The sequence below is a fragment of the Mesoplodon bidens genome (assembly GCF_964165515.1).
Source record: "Mesoplodon bidens genome assembly, chromosome: 6".
NCBI lineage: Eukaryota > Metazoa > Chordata > Mammalia > Artiodactyla > Ziphiidae > Mesoplodon > Mesoplodon bidens.
This window is the reverse complement of record NC_138162.1, coordinates 12,669,695-12,688,861: the sequence shown is the minus strand read 5'-3', so window position 1 is coordinate 12,688,861 and position 19,167 is coordinate 12,669,695. Positions and strand designations below refer to the sequence as shown.

The 19,167-nt window shown below is 51.2% G+C and overlaps 1 protein-coding gene across 1 annotated transcript in view; it reads left to right on the top strand.

Annotated features, from left to right (window-relative positions):
• The window catches only part of MORN5 (MORN repeat containing 5), a gene marked incomplete at its 5' end in the record, with an annotated part of 34,706 nt that extends 17,900 nt beyond the window's left edge, over nt 1-16,806 (top strand). The window contains one exon of the mRNA XM_081237266.1: nt 16,615-16,806. Coding sequence (XP_081093392.1) covers nt 16,615-16,694 — 80 coding nt within the window. The 3' untranslated portion in view covers nt 16,695-16,806. The remainder of the gene's footprint in view (nt 1-16,614) is intronic.
• Between the last annotated feature and the right edge of the window lie 2,361 nt (nt 16,807-19,167).

The following is a 19,167-nucleotide window of genomic DNA, read 5'->3' as shown; positions in this document are numbered from 1 at the left end:
AGCAAAGTAGGTAGCACAGCACCCAGCTCAAGGCATGTGTCCAGTGATCGGTAGTTGTGGCTGTTATCCTTGTACTGATTACTGACTCAGGCTGGGGGAGAGAGAGGAGAGTAAGCCCTGGGGGGTTGTTAAGATTTCTCTAGGTGTTTGAGAGAGGAGAAGGCTCTGAGGGGACATGTGACTGGACGTGCTAGGTTTCTCTGCCTCCTCAGGGTTTTGCTGGGGAAATGAAATCCTGCTGAAACTCCGGGGTCTGCAGACTCTTGATTATGGTGTTCAGAGTGCCAGTCTACCTTTCACCCCCGTCTCTTCCCACCCCATGGTCCAGCCCAAGCAGACTAGCTGCCCTCCGTTGATCAACATGGCCCTATTCTCACATCGTATGTTCCCCCCGCTGAGAATGCCCTTCCCCCTCTCTCCCCCCATCACAGTCCCCATCTCTCCATGCTCAGCACACAACAGAAGGCCACGGTTCACCTGCCAGCCCGGAAGAATGGCATGCAGCTTCACCTGCCCATCCACAGTTCAGGGTCACAAAAGCTGGGAAAGGAATGCACGAGGAGGCTCCTAACCAGGCCCCCGCTGAGTGCCTTACCTGCTTATCTCTGCTCTTCCCAGCATCCCAAGTGGGGACTTTTCAGGAGCCAGAGTTGGCAATGAGAAGATCTGGTCTCAAATAGGTTAATAACTTGCTCCCAGTCACACAGCTGGCAGCAGAGTCGAGTGGAACCCAACGCTGCCCAAACCCTGTTCTTTTCCTTCTTCTTGCCAGCTTTGTGTCCCAGCTTATTCTTTCTTTTTTTGTACATTTTTAAATTAATTTATTTATTTTTGGCTGCTACTCTGCGTTGCGGTGTGCGGGCTTCTCATTGCGGTGGCTCCTGTTGTTGCAGAGCACGGGCTCTAGGCACGCGGGCTTCAGTAGCTGTGGCACATGGGCTCAGTAGTTGTGGCTCATGGGCTCTAGAGCGCAGTCTCAGTAGTTGTGGCACACGGGCTCAGTACTTGCGGCTCGCGGACTCTAGAGCTCAGGCTCAGTAGCTGTGGTGCGCGGGCTTAGTTGCTCCACGGCATGTGGGATCTTCCCGGACCAGGGCTCGAACCCATGTCCCCTGCATCAGCAGGTGGATTCCTAACCACTGCACCACCAGGGAAGTCCCTGTCCTAGCTTATTCTTTATTCGGCATCTCCGCACCCAGACAGGGCTGTGTCTCATTCACAGGTGCTCCTGCACCAAGCGCAGTTCCTGGTACCACCGGGGGAGCTCAGTGATGCTCTAAATGAATGAAAATGTCCATTTGAGAGTCTTGAGACAGGAACACCACGGTCCCCAAATGAGATACTACCTTTTTAATAAAGCGTCCTTTACAGACTGTGGTCCAGTAGGGAAGCATTGGAAGACATTTGGGATAGTTACCTTTAACATAGTGGGAAATTGGGAGATGAACTCTAACCCTTAGCCCTCCTCCTCTCCCCTTTCGTTCCTCCCAGGAGGGATGCGCCGGAGCCCTGCTGGCAGTGTGTACGTCTCTTCGTCTCTTCGTGTAGTTGTTGCTTGCCTCAACGTTACTATCAGGAATCATTTGCAAAATAACTGCACCACTAAGCCTTCCTCCCTCCCCGCAATTAATGACACCCCATGCGCGTGTCTCAGATGAAAGGCACATTATTAATATTCAAAGGAAAAAACGCTCGTAACCATTTTAACATATACAACTAACAATGAACTAAATTTGCTTTGTGGAAGACAGAGAGTGAGCATCCCAAATTAGTTTATGTAAAAGCTGAAATTCCTCCCCGAAAGGTCTCAGTACCATCCTCAAAGAATATCCTGATCATCAGAAATGCTGTCAAGATTCCCGCCAACATTATCCCCTTTGTTGTCTGAAATGTCGAATCAAGCACATCTGGCAAATGTCCTAGAGCTCACAAATCTTTCAAACAGCGTCTAATTCCCAACGGTTAAAGCGAGAACGCCACCGCTTAATCGTGCTCCTCTTCAAAATAGCACCAACTTTCCTTCAATCAGAAACAATGGCTTGGGCTTCTTAAAAATATCGCATACCAGTGATTATTTGCAGAGAGGGCCCCTTTGCATTTGAACCTGTAGGTTTCAGACAGAATTTAAAATCAAGATCACGAGCCTCGTTTGAACGTATGCTCGGGTAAATGGACAATGGGAAGAAGCAGGGGTGTGAATCGGGGTCCAAAGAGTGACCTGGCCTGGGTGATTTGGAGTCTTTTGGAGGTGACAGCTGGCTCCACCAGAATGAAGATGGAGAGGATGAAGATGATGGGGGGGGTGACAGGTGGCATTGACTAAGCCTTGACCCTGCACCGGGCACTCAACTACAGGGGAGGGCTATGATCCCTGTTTGACAAATGAGGAAACTGAGGCTTGGTGAAGTTAAAGAATTTCCCCAGAAAATTTGGCAGGAACTGGGATTCACACTTGGGCTCATCTGCCTCCAGAGATTTGCCTCTTTCCACTTTGCCCTGCCAACTCCAAGACTGTCTGTCCACAGAGGCCTGGGCATGGAGCTCCCAGACATTGGTGTTTATCTGCTCCCCACCCAACTTTTAAAAAGCTGCATAGTGAGCAGGTAGAAGTGAAAGACCACTTGGCCTTCTAAAGTTTTTCTGGTATTATTTAAACAGTTGAAAACTAGAAACATCCCAAATGTCCAGCAGGAGGGAACTCATTAAATAATATATGATAGGGGCTTCCCTGGTGGCGCAGTGGTTGAGAGTCTGCCTGCCGATGCAGGGGACACGGGTTCGTGCCCCGGTCTGGGAGGATCCCACATGCCGCGGAGCGCCTGGACCCGTGAGCCATGGCCGTTGAGCCTGCGCGTCCGGAGCCTGTGCTCCGCAACGGGAGAGGCCACAACAGTGAGAGGCCCACATACCGCAAAAAAAAAAAAAAAATATATATATATATATATATATATATATATATATATATATATATATATATATGATATAGCCTCGGGAATTCCCTGGCGGTCCAGTGGTTAGGACTCAGTGCTTTCACTGCCATGGGCCCGGGTTCGATCCCTGGTCGGGGAACTAAGGTCCTGCAAGCTGCGTGGTGCAGCCAAGTAAAAGATAATATATGATATAGGCTTACAATAAAATACAATGCAGCCATTAAAATGGCAGTGAAGGAATGGACCTATTGATATACAAAGGTATCCATAGTTTATTTCAGGTGAAAAAGCAGGGTAATAATAATAACCACCATTTACTGAGTGCTTACTATGTTCCAGGCACTGGTTTGAGCACTTTACATAATTTATTTTCTTTTATCTAGGAAATAGTTGTCTTTATTATTTCCATTTTACAGATGATGAAACTGAGGTGAGGTGAAATGCTTTGCCCAAATTTACCCAGGTAATAGGTGGCAGGGCTGGAATTTGAATCCAGGTCTAGCTGACTCAGAGGTAAAAATGACATTTGAGCTGGTTCTGAATGAGAAGCTGGAGTTTATTAGTGAAAGAAAGAAAGAACCAAGGGCTTTCCTTGTGGCCCAGAGACATAAAAATATCCAAGGAGTGTAAGATGGCAGTAGTGGTTCTTTTTCCCTAGATAGTTCTCTGCCCACTTTATTGCTCAAAAACTGTCCAAGGAGCATGAGTCTTTCAATGCCACCAAGAAACCAAGACTCTTCTCACCTTGAAGCCTCTGCCTCCACCTGACAGGTGAGAAAGCTGAGAGCCAGAGAGGGTGGATGACGTGCCGGACCCCACACAGCCTGTGTGTGGTAGGGCCGGGGCCGGACCCACCTTCCCACCGCCAGCCAGGGCTCCTTCGGCAAACCCAGGCTGTCCCCCACCCTGCTTCCCCCGTGGTTTCTGCAAAATGGCCGAGTGAGTCTCCTGCCCCGCCCCCTCCCGCTGTCATCTCTCCTCGAGACAAAAGGCAATTTACCCAAACGTTATAATCACCTGGAGGCTGGCACGCAGGGCCATGCCTGCCATATCTGCGGTACTGTTAGCAGCACCATAATGAAGGCTTTGTGGAACGATAATATCACACTTGTAACTGCCAAAGAAAATGCCCACACGGATCACAGAGCCCGGCATCTGCTTTAAGCAAAAGGGGTATGACGGGAATTATGAGTATCAAATGCCTTTACTGTGCCAGGGACTTACCACATCCCAGCCCTTTGAGGAATGCATCATTATCCCTATTTGGCAGATGGGGAAACTGAGCCTCAGAGAGTAAGTAACTTACCGGAGCAGTTACTAAAGGGAGGAATCGGGACTTGAACCCAGGCATCTCTGACACCAGAGGCCACACTGTGAACTGACATGAACTTCTCTGAGAGTCTGGCAAAGCTGTGGACCTTCTTCTCCCCCGAGAAATACACTAGCACCCACCCCCCTCCCCTACAGAGGGTGGGATCGGCCCCCGTCAAGGCCCTTGCTCTAGGAATGACAGCCTGCCCCGCCTTGCTGCCCCTCCCAGACCTGCGGGAACCGCCCCCTGCCCGACTCTTTCACCAGTTCCAATTCCAAAGAGGCTGGAAATTCCCCTTCCGGCCATTGTGCCCACAGGACTCTGACAGCAATACATCCCCCACCCCCCACAGCAGCCTCCTGGAAGCATCCAAAGGATACAGCTTCCCCTTCCGTGGCTGGAGTCCACCCGAGCCAGCACCGCCGTGGTTTGTGATAGAAGTGGATGCGAGGCCAGAGCCCAGGGGGCAGGAGCCTCATCTCGCTTCCTCAGCCCACACGCTGGAACTCAGGGCAGTTGGCTGAGAGCCCTGCTCAACCTCAGGTCTAGGAGAGGCAGGCAGGGTTACAGGCCGGCTCCAGGGACGGCCAGATCTGCCCTCAGACCCTGGTTCTGCCATTGGCCCGCTGTGTGACCTCAAGCTAGTCTCTTAACATCTCTGAGCTTCGGTTTCCTCATCTGACAAATGGGGGTAGAACTACGACCTTCCTTTCAGGATTGTGGTGAGTGTTATTGAGATGATGCAGGGGATACAGCGAGAGCAGTGCCCAGCCCAGGAGGCGCTTAAGGCCTGTCAGAGATAACAGCTGGGATGATTTTATATCCCAGGGACTAGTACTCGTTGAGAAGTAGGGGCCTCCTTAACTGCATGCCCCAAAGGGAGGAGCCGGAGTGACCTTGGCAAGCTGCCCTCTGGCCTCCTCCCACTTGCTTTCAATGCCAATTTCAAAACTGGGCTGGAGGCCTGCAGTCCCCTGATCTCTCTAGCCCGCCTTTGGCACTGTTCTGGATGTGTTCCCATCATCTTCAGCATTTCTTATTCATCTGGAGCCTCAGACCCAGACGCAGGCCCTAACTGATCCCCTGCGGATACCAGGGTCTCACCTGGGGGCCACCTCAGTGCCTGCCACCTCCCAAAACCAGTGCAGGGTTGGGGGTGGGGAGAGATGCATAAACAGTGACAGGACCCGGGATGGGCACTCTCTGGATGGAAGCCTAGAGCCTAAGTGTTCAAAAGGCTGCAGAGAACCTCCTGCCCCTCAAAATATAGGTCAGAAAGTAAAATAACAGAAACCATAAAAAAAGTATATGGAAGGAAGTCCAACATAAGTCTATATTCTCCATGATGTTTATATTAATGTTTAATGTGGAATATCAGATATGAGATTCTTTTTTTTTTAATAAATTTATTTTATTTATTTATTTGTGACTGTGTTGGGTCTTCGTTGCTGTGCACGGGCTTTCTCTAGTTCCAGCGAGCAGGGGCTACTCTTCGTTGCGGTGCGTGGGCTTCTCATTGCGGTGGCTTCTCTTGTTGCGGAGCATGGGCTCTAGGCATGTAGGCTCAGTAGTCGTGGCTCGCGGGCTCCATAGTACAGGCTCAGTAGTTGTGGCGCACGGGCTTAGTTGTTCTGCGGCATGTGGGATCTTCCCGGACCAGGGATCAAACCCGTGTCCCCTGCATTGGCAGGTGGATTCTTAACCACTGCTCCACCAGGGAAGTCCCAGATATGAGATTCTCTCTCCAAAAAACCGGGAGTGCCCTGCTTTGCTGGTGCCAGGAGTCAGAAGCACAGTGTGCTGGGGGAGCACAGAGAAAACGGTAAGTGTGTCCCAGGTCAAGTTGATGTTCTGGAAAAGATGGTGTTTGGCTAGGCTTTAAAGTTTGAGAGGTGGATTTTGCTGCATGGAAGGGAAGGGAAAACATGAGCAAAGGCACAGAGATGCAGGGGCCTGGGCACTCAAGATGGAGCACCTGAGACCCGCTACTGTGTTGGGAGACAGAGGAGTAGTCAAGGAAGGTCTCCCTTAGGCAGTGATGGACGGAGTAGGCTTTGATGGGTGTGTAGGAGTGTGTCTGAGCTGGGCATTCAAAGCAGAGGGACCCAGTGTGGGCTGGAGAGAGGCTTGAATGCCAGGTTAGGGAGCTTAGCTTCAATCCTTCAGACAGTAAAGACGTAGTCGCAGAAAGATTTTTCAGGGAAGTGTGTAGTGGCTGAGGGCTGCAGCTCTGGAGATAGACTTGGGTATGAGCCTGTACCCCCTTATTAGCTGAGTGAGCTGGGACATATAACTCCATCTCTCTGAGCCTCAGAGCCCTCCCCTGTGAAACGGGATAATAACACTGACTTTGGGGCTTCCCTGGTGGTGCAGTGGTTGGGAGTCCGTCTGCCAATGCAGGGGACACAGGTCCGAGCCCTGGTCCGGGAGGACCCCACGTGCTGTGGAGCAACTGAGCCCGAGTGCCACAACTGCTGAGCCTGCGCTCTAGAGTCCGTGTGCCATGACTGCTGAAGCCCGCGCACCTAGAGCCCGTGCTCCTCAACAAGAGAGGCCACCGCAACAGGAGGCCCCCACTCGACGCAACTAAGGAAGGCCCACGTGTAGCAGTGGAGACCCAACCCAGCCAAAAATAAATAAATTAATTTTTTAAGAAAATCTTTAAAAAATAATAACACTGACTTTGCAAGACTGCTGTGAGGATTAAGTGAGTTCTAGTCTGAGTTCCGTAAGGTCCTTAACATCCTAACATCCCTCCTGGCCATCCCCCTTGTCCCAGCCTTAATTCTGCCCCCAGCATCTGCCACCTGGAGGACAGGCCCAAGTGCCAGGCCTGTCCCTGTCAGTCCATTGTCCACATGCAGCTGGAGAGCGGGGGCAGAAGGGAGCAGAGGGTCAGAGCAAGGGCCGACCAAGTGACCTTGGCCTCAGCACTTGGCTTCCCAGCGCTGCCTGTGTACAGCGGCCAGGCATCACTGACATCTTTAGTGAGCACAAATGCAATTATGAGTGCTTGAAAAATAAAAGTGGGAATCAGGGAAGCAAGAAGAGTAACAATATAGATGGTGTTGGTGCCTTTGCACCCTCCCCTACTTAGCACACACCTGCTCTGGAGTGAGTGTGGGAGATGTGAATCCGTTGGTCTGCGTCCCTGTGCACCTCTTGTTGTGTGAGCACCTTGCCACACACAGGCTGATGCTAGTATTTAAGGATGTGTATTTTTTTTTTTTTTTTTTTACCAGTAGGGCCCATAAACACAGGCCAGCTATGCATCTGGACCTCAACAGCAGGAATTACTCTCTGTCCCACTAGTGTCAGAACCCCAATAGTACGACACTTAGTGAGACGTCCTTCTCCAGTCTGGGGCTTTCCTAAGAGATTCCCAAGGGTCATTATGACCGTGGGCACTTTTCCCTTTACCCACCAACTGGAGCATCTGCAATGCCACCTGAGACACCAGCTGTGCACATAACAAAGGTGGTATGAGAATTGCATGAGATCAGGCATGGAAAGTACATGCATGTGCCCGGCACATGAACCTGATCCCAGCTCACCATATTCGTTGCCCAGACTCGCCCTCCCCGGGTCACAGCCCGATCCAGCCCTAGGTCTGACCTCAAAGGTCTCAACCCAATGGTTTCAACATATTAAAACAGAATGTATCCACGCTCCCATATTAAATGTAATTTTTTTGCTGTTAAAACTCCGAAAGGATTTTTCAAACTTTGCTTGGTAGATGGTTTGACTGCAAGACTTTAACAATTGGCTGTGATTTCTTGAGAGCCGTGTTCACACTGGAGAATTCTTGACAAATGAGGAAACCAAGCCTACAAATTGATTTCAAGTGTAATAACATTGTTTTGATTTCTAAATTTAATAATTAATTCAGGCTTTATGCATTAATTATAACATTTATTAATTTCAGTGTTGCAGTTTCTCTTTCTGTGTTTCAGAGTCAGTCATTTTTTCCCATGTCTCTTACAGTTGAATAGGCCTTTACAAGCTTGTGGGTGCTGGGCCCTGCCCCTCTAGTTCCCCGTGGGTGAAGCAACCTGGCCTCACCACACCCACCCCTACCCCCTGGAGACCTCCACCCACCCAGCCCAGAAGATGTGCCTTTACAGGGAAAACAAGAGCAGCCCCGGGCCTCCCTTCCTGCCCGATGCTGGGCTCTGCCTGGGCAGCCACCCGTCAATCAATATTGGCAACGCTGTGGCCTTGGCCTCTGGCCACACCTCTGCTAGCAAAGTTCAAAGCCTCTTTGTTTGCAGGAGTTGGGACAGGGATGGCCCGGCATTGGTTGCCGCTCTCACCCCTGCATTTGCACAGAGGGTGTGGCCGGGCTTTGGGGACTGCACCTGCCCACAGCCTGGGGTGCCAGGTTTGCCATGCACCTCTCACCCCAGCCACAGTTCACACAGGAGCCATCTGAGAGCGCGCTGGCCTTGACCCCAGGAAGAAAGGGCAGCCCTCACGGCAGAGCTCCTGCCCTAGAGCCTGGCGTGGCCTGGCGTTCTGGATGCGCTCTGGACTGTCACCGCGAGCTGCACGCCTCCTCCCTTGACATCTGCTCACACACACACAGACTCAGATGCTCACACACCGCCTGCCACTCACCCAGCCACACACCGCGTGTCATACGCAGGCTGAGGGTCCCCATACGGGCGCACTCTCTCCTCTTCACCCTGCGCCTCAGACAGAGCCACTTACACACTCATGGCACATACCGATGCATGCTTGCTCGCACTCATACTTGGGTAGATTCCCACACTTCGACGGAAACACGCCCACTTGTGCCCGTGCACACACAGCCTCATCAAGCGTGACCTTCACACCAGCACTCTGTGCCCTTCCCCTCCCCGCTGGTGGAATGAGGTGGGGAGACGGTTCACACCCCAAGCCTTGGTTTCTTCGTCCTAACTGGGGACAACGCCTTTTACTCACTGAGAAGAGGACGGACGTGCCCCTCTTCCCACAGAGCCCTGTGCTTTGCGGGTGCTCGGCCACTGTGACCCTCATCCCCTCTCCCGAGGCTGGACACCTTGACTCATCCTGGTCTCCTCCCTTTCCCTGTCCCCACCCGAGGCTCCCGCACACCAGGTGGGCGCTGCAGGTGTGCTTGGCCCAAAGGCGTGCCATGAGCTAGCGACATCTGGCCTGCGGGTGCCTGATGACCTGAATCAGCCCGTTTGCCCTCTCTGTGCTCGCCTGCCCCAACCTGCCCCTCGCTCTGAACAAAAGCACTAGTTGAGCTGCGGCTCCTGATCCTTGTGTAAAGACCTCCTCCTCCCCAGCGCCTCCCTCTGCCCCCGCAGGGAACCAGAAGTTCCAGGACTGCTGAGTTCCTTAAGAACACCCCCTTGAAGGTACCCAGTTTGGGAATTAAAGGCCCATCGAAATGATGATCCTAGCTCACACTTCCTGGGTACCCACCTAGGGCCGTTCAGCCCCGCCAGTCCCCAGTCTGCCGGAGGTCTGGTTAAACCCACTGTACACCGGCTCAGAGAGGGGCAGTGACTTGTCCAAGATCACCCAGCAAGATGGCGGCAGGGCTTACAAAGGACCCTGAACTCCCTCCAGCCTATGCTGTGCAGTCACAGGGGCCCTGAAGTCCCACCTTGCAAAGACAGCTTCTGGCTTTCTTTGGTTTGGGGCATTTCCTGTGCACCAGGCACTGTGCTAAGCACTTTTCGGGAATGACCTCAGTTGATCCTCCCAGGAAACCTTCCAGGCAGGCACCTCTGCAGATGAGGAAATGACACCCAGAGAGGTGCGAGGCCATCTGCCCAAGGTCTCTGAGCTAGTGGCGGCTGAGCTCCAAAGCTCGCGCCCTTAACGACTGCGCCACACCGCCTCCCTGCCAGCCGTCAGGGGAGCCAACGTTGCGTTGCATGTGCGGTCCGCCTTTCAGGACTCTTCTTCCGCCAGCACTGCACCGACCTGCAGGCTGCACGAATGACACTCTCGGTGACCTGGGCACTGCTTGGTGGCCTGTGCGGGCCTGCCCCTCCCACCCTCACCGTCGGGCCCCAGGCCAGCCAGGGCTTTGAGCTTCCGGAGTGTGGTTCGCGCCCAGGTGTGAACCCAGACAACCCATCCTCCCCATGTGGTGGGGCTGCTCGGTCCTGGCCTCCAGACAGGAAAGGAAACAGCAGCCGATGGCCTTGGCCCCGGCCTTGGCCTTGGCCCCGCCCTTGGCATGTCTGCTTTGCCCTCTCCCCTCCGTTGGCTGAGGGTGGGGAAGAAATTCTTCCCCCTTTTTCTAAATCCCACAGAGTAAACTTATTACTCTTATGTCCCCAAATTTACATTTTTATGCATTCATCCATATTAAATAAGTATATTTATTAAATACTTTTTAAGTGCTGGATCTGCGCCAGGCTCTGAAGAGTGAATTGATCATGGCTCCCCTTGGCTGGTAGGGGCGACCACGACCATGACCGCAGCCTGGGTCAGGGAAGGTGACATCCAGGCAGGGCCCATGCCGGGGGAGGACGGCCAGGGGGACACACCTTCATCAGGTGCCTGAAGCTGGGACTGTGATAGGCCTGAAAGAAAACCATGTTCACGCAGGCAGCCCTGTTTCCTGACCACACCGTCTTTAATGCACTGTGTATTTCTACTTCTTTGACAGAAATCCTAGAAAACCACATCTATGTTACTTTGGGTTGTTTGTGTTGAAAGAATTAATGTGTCAAATGTACATGTTTAAAATATATTGCAGTTGTTATACTCGTGTTTAGGCCTTTCTTCACTTTTATATTCACTAAGGTCCAGAAATGGGAAGTGCCCTGGGCCTCTCTTGAGCTCTGAGAGGCCTTGCACCTGAACCAGGTCCTGAAAGGAAGGGTGTCCCCCGCTCCCTGGAGCAGCTTGTACAAAGGCACAGGGGCACTGAACACATATGCCTGTGGGCGACTGCATTACGTCAGGGTAGCTGCATTTCACAGCCGGGGAGGAGGCAGGCTGGAAAGGTCTTAAGGTCCAGGCGAAGGAGTGGGAGCCTTTACAGGGAAAGCTTCTCAGTTGGGTGGCCTGTGGTCAGATTTGGGGTCTCTCTTGCTGCAAGTTCCTTTTCTTCTCTGTAAGAAGCCCAGCTTTCCTAGTGATGGGTGAGATTCACTGGGGGCAGCAGGGGAGGGGATGCAGGGAGCAGTGAGGTCACTTCCGAAGCTTGAGAACCAGAATAAAGAAATCTCTGTGCCCCAAGAGCAGACAGATTAAGCCGAAGAGTGCCTGGGTCAACCCTTTGGGTCTCAATCCCCTCTGTCCCCCAGCACCTGGCACAGGGCTGGCCACAGGATTGAGCTTGTTGACTTAATCGTTCATTCATTCAACAGATGTGGGCTAAGCAGTCCTGTGTGCCAGACACTGGTCTGATGATGCCACAGTGAAGAAGCAGACAAGGCCCTGGTTTCACTGGAGCTTGTAGTGTGGATGGGGAGACAGACAACATGTAAATAAACAAGAAAATTGCAGCAAGAGGCACACGCCATGAAGGAGATAAAATGAACACCGGATCTCAGGGATCACTGAGAAGTGACATTTGAGATGAGACATGAATGCCAAGAAATAGGTGTCAGGAATGTTTGTTGGTAGCAATCAAAGACAAATCAGAAGGCAACAGACTTATTCCAGACTTCAACTGGCAAAGCAGTTATTGGTTGCCTATGGTATGCTGGGTCCAGTGGTCCACAGGCAGACATAGTCTCTGCATTAAGTTTACAGCCCAGTGGGAGAGAAAACTATATAAGCAAATATGCAAGAAAGTATAGGGTCATACATTTTTTTTTTTTTTTTTTTTTCTTTTTGCGGTATGTGGGCCTCTCACTGCTGTGGCCTCTCCCGTTGCGGAGCACAGGCTCCGGACGCGCAGGCCCAGCGGCCATGGCTCACGGGCCCAGCCGCTCCGCGGCATGTGGGATCCTCCCAGACCGGGGCACGAACCCGCATCCCCTGCATCGGCAGGCGGACTCTCAACCACTGCGCCACCAGGGAGGCCCAACATTTTTTTATTGAATGAAAGATCCTTTAAGTTCTATAGTGTGTTACAATTTTCAAGTTTCATACATATGATTTCATATAATCCCATAATAACCCTTTCCCCCCACCCCACCCCTGTATGGCCCCCTCCTCCCTTCCCTCTCCCCACTGGCAACCACTAGTTTGTTCTCCATATTTGTGTAGAATCATAAATTGTGAAGTGCAGGGCCCAGGATGGTTTTTTGGATGGTTGGGTGTGTGAAGAGGTTTCCACTCCTCTTGGAGAACATGATAATCTCACCTTTTACAGAGCACACTGGATTTTCAGGCATTTTTAAAAATAAACATTTTATTTTAGTACAATATCAGATATACAGAATTATTGAAAAGATAGTACAGAGAGTTCCCACTATACCCCACATCCAGTGTCCCTATTATTAACATCTTACATTGTACCATGCATCTGTCACAATTAATGAACTAATATCGATACATTTTTATTAACTAAATAAAAATAACTAAAGCCCATACTTCATTCAGATTTCCTCCATCTTTCCTTAATGTCTCTTTTCTGGTCCAGGATCCCACCCACGACACCACATTACATTTAGTTGTCACTTCACCTTAGGATCCTCTTGGCTGTGAGAGTTTCTCAGACTTTCCTTGTTTTCGATGACACTTTTGAGGAGTACTGGTCAAATGTTTTGTAAAATGTCCTTTGATTGGAATTTGTCTGATGGTTTTCACATGATTCGACTGGGGTTGTGGGTTTCGGGGAGGAAGACCACAGAGGTAAGTGCCGTTTTCATCATATCAAGGCTATACACTATCCACACGGCTTATCACTGCTGATGTTGACCTTGATCACGTGGATGAGGTGTGTTTGTCAGGTTTCTTCATTGAAAAGTTACTCTTTTTTTGATTCTTTACCCCCTTCCTATACTGTCCTTTTTACAAGGAAATCACTATGCAGCCCACATCTAAGGAATAGGGAGTTATGCCCCATCTCCTTGACGGCGGACTATCCACATAAATTGTTTGGAATTTTTCTGCACAGGACATTTGTCTATTCTCCAACTTTTATGCATTTTTACCAATATTTTTTTACTTTTTAGAAATTCAAGAACCCTATTGGTGTTTCTAGGAACCTAGAAACATTTTACTTCATTTACTAAAATGCATGAAATTACCAAGGCAATAAATTAGAGGGTAGGAAAAAAGCCAATGATTATTTTTATTTTCTATTGTGGATACACATTAATGAAAGATTTGGGAAATGCCAAAAACAGAAGAACCTCTCTAGCCCCACTGCTCAGAGCTGACCATTATTCACGTTCAATTTATTATTTTTAATTTTTCTTCTGTGCACAATTTTTACACAGATTACACTCTATGTAATTTTGTTTCTTACCTCCTTCCACCTTTTTTTTTTTGCTTATAATATCAAAAACATTCCTCCTATGTTGCTATACAGACTTCATAACCATATTTTTTTCAGTGGCTGCTAAATCCTCATGTGGCTCATGGTGTCTCCCACCCGCCCCCCAAACTTAGCAGTATGCCTGGCACATAGTCAGTGTTTAGAAATTAAACTTAGCAGTATGCCTGGCACATAGTGTTTAGAAATTATTTGTTAAATGAATGAATATACAACAAAGTAATCATCCTCTTGTTTTTAGAAGCATAGGTTATTTCAGTTTTCTTGATTCTAAATAGTACCGAGACAAATAGATTATTCCCTTAGCATAACATCCCAGGGTGGAATTACTGGGCCAGTCGGGGCCAAAACTTTCAAGATAAATGCACCAAACCAGAAATCTCCCTCCCCTTCCTCTGAACCACCAGCAATTGTGCCGAGGGTAATAATTTACAATTGATTAAAGAGTTTGCGGGGTGTTTTTTTCCCCATCTTTTTTCCCCCTCCTCTTCCCCTCTCGTCCTGCCGAAAAAGGGGGAAAATTATCCTAGAAGGTGAAGATGTTCTCAGACAATCATATTAACATATTCCAACAATCGCAATTTGCAAAATAGTAATCACAACTGCCGGGATCTGGGAGGCATTAATCAAAGCTGCAGGTTTAATTCCATTTTAAATATTGATGAAATGTGCTTGGGCAGCCTCACCCTGGCATGGCAGGGACAGGGGAGCCGCCTCGCGGCACAGGGGAGGTGGAGGGGAGGGTTGGGGAGCAGCTGCTGGGAGGGGAGGCATCTGTCATTCAAATTGGGGGCTGAGCGGCCAGGTAGAGAGTGAGAGGGGTAGTGAAGAGGGCTGTTAAGTCCATTGCTGTCAATTTGTAACCATCAGGGAGGGGCCTGAGGACTGGTTCAGCACAATAAACCCAGTTGGTCTGGTTTCAGGGTTACCACTGAAGAGGTTGCAGCTGCACTGATTCGAATAGCCCGGAGACTTCAGAACTGTAATTATCAACCAGGCTGCTCTCGGTGTGGCAAAAGTGGGCTTCACCAGCACTTAACTCCTTGTGTGCCGCCGCTCTCCCCGCCCACCGTCCCCCCCACCCCCCGGGGTTGACAGCCAGGTGCGGATTCCCCCGCAGCCTCCCAGGGGGAAACTGAGTCCCACCGGCTGCTGAGGGCAGTCCTCAAAGGCCAGAGCGTGCAGGCAGAGAGCCTTTCTCCTGAGGTCACAGACAAAGAACTAATGGAGGAGGGGGGGCGGGACGGAGGAAGCCAGCTCTGTGGGGCAGCCTCGCCTTCTGGCACCGTCGGGGCTGCCCTGGGGTGAAAAGTCAGGCTCTGGGGTCTGATGAGCCTTGGCTTAAATTCCGCTGGCTGTGGGCACGAGGTAAGGCTCGTCCTCTCTGTAAAGTGGAGGTAATCTTTCCTACCCTACTGGGCTCTCACAAAAAACTCAGTGAGATCGACACTTGTAAATTACAGAGCACACAGTAGGCTGACAATAAGCCTTGTCTCCCTGGGCCGGGGAGTGGTGCCGTCACAGAAGAGGAAAGGGCTCCTGCAGGCGGCTCTGGTTCGGAGGGTAGGATATCTCAGACCCTCTGCGTTTCAGCTCTCAAGGAGTGTCTTTTATGTCTAGCTTCTGCCATTTGGCACCCAAGGAGGATGAGGAATTCCATACTCCCACCTCTTGGGCGGGAGGCACTGAGCTAGGCAGGGGGTGAGGGTAGGAAGCAAGAGACTCTGGTGTTGCGCCCTGAGGACAACTGCTCGAGGGCAGGGGTTTGGGCCGGTGCTCTTTGTCCCCAGGAAGAGGGAAGGCAGGAACGAGGGAAGGACCGCAGGCAGGCATTGCGGTGCTGGGGAAAAAAACACGGGCTTCGCTGGGAGTCCTGGGGAATGAAGTATGTGCACGGCTCCGTAACCCTCCTCCTGGAATATAATCTCAGAGAAATTCTCCCACGTATCCACGAAGGGATGGACCCAAGAACGTTTGTCCCAGCATCATTCCCAGTAACAGGAGGTGGAGGCAACCTGCGTGTCCACCCCTGGGAGGATGGGTAGTAAAACATGACGGAAGCCCACCGTGGAATATTAGGCAGCAGTCAGGGGCAAAGAACTAGATGTCCGCGTCGCAACGAGAATAGATCTTGAAAATGTAGTGCTGAGGGAAAAAAGTGAGGCACAATGAAATTCACAGCACAGTGCCATCTACGTAAATTGAAACCACATTCGCACACAAAACAACAGTACATATTTTACAGAGCTATGTGCATTTTGGGGGGTATATATCCCCGCCATTGGAGTGGGTCTCTGGCGTGATGGGGGGAGGGGCTGGGTGTGGCTTTGGAGGATAAAGAGGAAAAATGAAAATAGAGTCAGCCCGCAGAGGGGCCTGGCACAGAGAGCGCGCTGTGGACTAAGGGATGTGTCCCACTCAACTCTCTCTCTCTGAGGTTTAAAAACAGCACAGGCCTTGTACTCAGACAGCCCCGGGGCTCAAGTTCTGGGCTCTCCCACGTACTAACCCTGTGGCTGTGGACTAGCGACTCATCCTCTGGGCCTGTTAGTCCGTCCGCAGAAAGGCGGGCTTGCTGCCATCAGGTGGTCACGAGGATTAAGTTAAGGGAGATAAATGCATGTGGGCCTACAGGACCCCCAGATCCTCCTCTCCTCTCCCCACCGAAAGGACCTGGGCAAACAGAGGGTGTCAGCCCCCTAGGAAACCACAGGTTCTCTGAAGCGTCCAGAATGGAAAGCCCAGAAAAGAAACGAAGGCCTCGACCGGCTGTCCCGGGGGTGACGTTGGTGGATGTCACACTGGGCACGGGCCCAGCTCAGAGCGGCCCATCCATGTTGTGCCTGGCTCCGTCAGCAAGGTCCACCTCCAACATGCACCCCAGCCCCAAGACCCTGCCTGGGGGCTCCCGGGGCAGAGCATGACCAGCTCTCCCTCCTCCTCTCTTGCAGATGATGACGAGCACGAGTGGATCATCCGGACGTGTCGGAAGGGCTGGGACGAGACCATGGGTCCTAAGCCCAAGCCGTGAGTGCTAAGCCCCCTCGGTCACAAGCTTCCTTCTGTGCCCTGGCATTGGCTGGCCCAGGGGGCAGGCTGTAGTTTTAGAACCTGACTTTTGACTCGGGAATAAAAGCTTTCTGCCATCAGTGGCCCTAAGTGTACTTTCCTTAGACTATTTCTTGGAGCGGGACCCTCACTCCACCTGCATCAGAATCACCTGGGCAAAATTGTGAACTAGCTCTTCCTGGGCCCCACCCTAGTACCTGCTAATCAGAATCGCTGAGATTGGGGTCTAGCAGTTTGCATTCTCAGGTATTTCTTACGCTTATGGAAGTTTGAGAGCCATCACCTTATAATGATAGACAAATGTAATTGAATGAGCAACCCATGTGTGCGGGCAGTGTGGTTATGTTATCTCAGCTCCACACAACAGCCTTGTAAGAAAGGGCTTAGCATTACCTTTTAGAGATGGGAAATCTGAGGTTCAGAGAAACTGAGTGACCTGCCCTAGGTCACACAGCATTTGAATCCGAGCCTTCCTGAAGATAAAGCCCAGCTGTTTTTTGTTTGTTTGTTTGTTTGTTTGTTTACTACAAGCTGCCTGCCTTACCAGTCTTGATTTCACAGGGCAGTAGGACAGGATGACTGTGCCCCGGCTCACAGCTGGTATCTTCCTGTAAGCCCAGAAATGATTACCCAGGACTGCCTCTTCCTCTCTGAAGCTTCCCTATCTGAGCTTCCTACCCTAAGCACAGAATCGGTGGGGTGCCACAGAAAGAATGCAGCTTTGGCATCATACACACCTGGGTGTGAATCCCAGCTCAATCACAGGGTATCATACAACCTTGGGCAAGTCACTTCACTTCTCTGAGCTTCAGTCTCCTCATCTGTAAAATGTACAATGATGCTTAAACCCATAGGGTAGCTAAGTGGATTGAAAGAAATAATAAAATAAAGGAGCTGGCACTTAGCAGGTATTCAGTATGTGCTTGCTTTAAAAACTAATTCGTTAGCTGTGCATACAGAGTAATTATTCTTCAGAATCACCCCCAGGGATCTCATGTGTCAGCTGAAAACCAGCAGAGGAAGTGGTAACATGTTCCAGGGCTATACTTGGGCCGCAAGCAACCTGGATCACCTGGATCTTTGCGTAGCTTTCCCTCCTTAGAGGCTGCCAAATCCTGCAGCCCCCTGCGCCTTGTCCCCTGGCTCACCAAGGGCTGCTCAGGAGAGGGAGTCGGGCCTGGGAGGGCTTTGCCGAGGTTGCAAGGGCAGGAAGCTAGCCTTTGATCTAGGGCCCCATGAGCAGCCTGCTGGGGCACAGCCAGGAGTCAAGGGAGACCTGGGCCCGCTCAGCTGCGCCGCAGAGGGATGCGGGATCACCTTTCCCCGCCAAGGCAACAGTCACTCACCTCAGTAGAATGACAGGACTGATGTCCACTGGGGGTTTCCAAACTGTGTTTTGAAAATAAATAAAGTATATTCATGTAAAGGAACACACACACACAAACTTCCTTTTCAAAAATACACATATATCTAAATCTCTAAATATCTAAATGATAAATGGATTGGGAGAGTGGAGGGGGAGGGACAAGGGTGGGGTCAGGGATGGAGAATGCAACAACTAACCGGGCGGGGGGCGGGGGGCCCTGCAGGGGCGATGGCCACATACACCCTGAGCTGAGGCTTCTGAGTGACTCTGTGCGGGGCCACAGGGTGGGGCTGGGGTGCTGGGGAAGCCCCTGCACCAGGCAGAGCCATTCCACTCCCTTTCTGGTGCGCTCTGGTTTGAACAAAAGGTTCTGCTGCTACAAGAACATCTGGCGGCCGGCAGAAGGATGCGCTCTCTGACTCCCCAGACTACAGGGTGGCTCTGGAACCCCATGAGGCCAGTATGAGACCCAGACCCGTGTGGAAGCTGGAGCCCTGTGGCCCTGTCTCCCATGGCATATTCCCTTTCACTTCGCCATATCGGATTCTCCCCCCATCTCAGGCTCCTCTGTGCCTCCCTCCCTGGTCCCCCAGCATCTCCTCTTTTGAACTTATTTCCGTGAACTTCTCATCCAAGGATACAGCTCAAATGCCCCCCTCTATCTTGACAGCACGTTGGAGGGATCCGTCTGTCTCCAGCATTTGCTGGGCTGAGAGCCCCCCTTGGACCCTTCTGAGCCTGCAGGGCTGGCACGGGGCCCAGCAGAGCGCGGTCAGGAGTGGGACGGAGGACAGCAGCCAGCCTGATTTCCTACACAGCTCAGATTCGAGAAGAAACCCACCATGATGCCTTTACAACGCTCAGTTTCCTAGCTGGGAAACAGAACCAGTCTTCCGGGAAGGGGTTTCACTGTCTAGCAGCCCAGATATTCTGGGGGCCAGGCCTGAGCCTGAGCCCTTAACCAGAGAGCAGGAAAGAAATGGAATCCCATCGTGCTCCGGATGTCAGTGCCAGCACTTCTACTTGCATTAACTTTATTTATTACACAAATAAGACATTTACAAAGCAC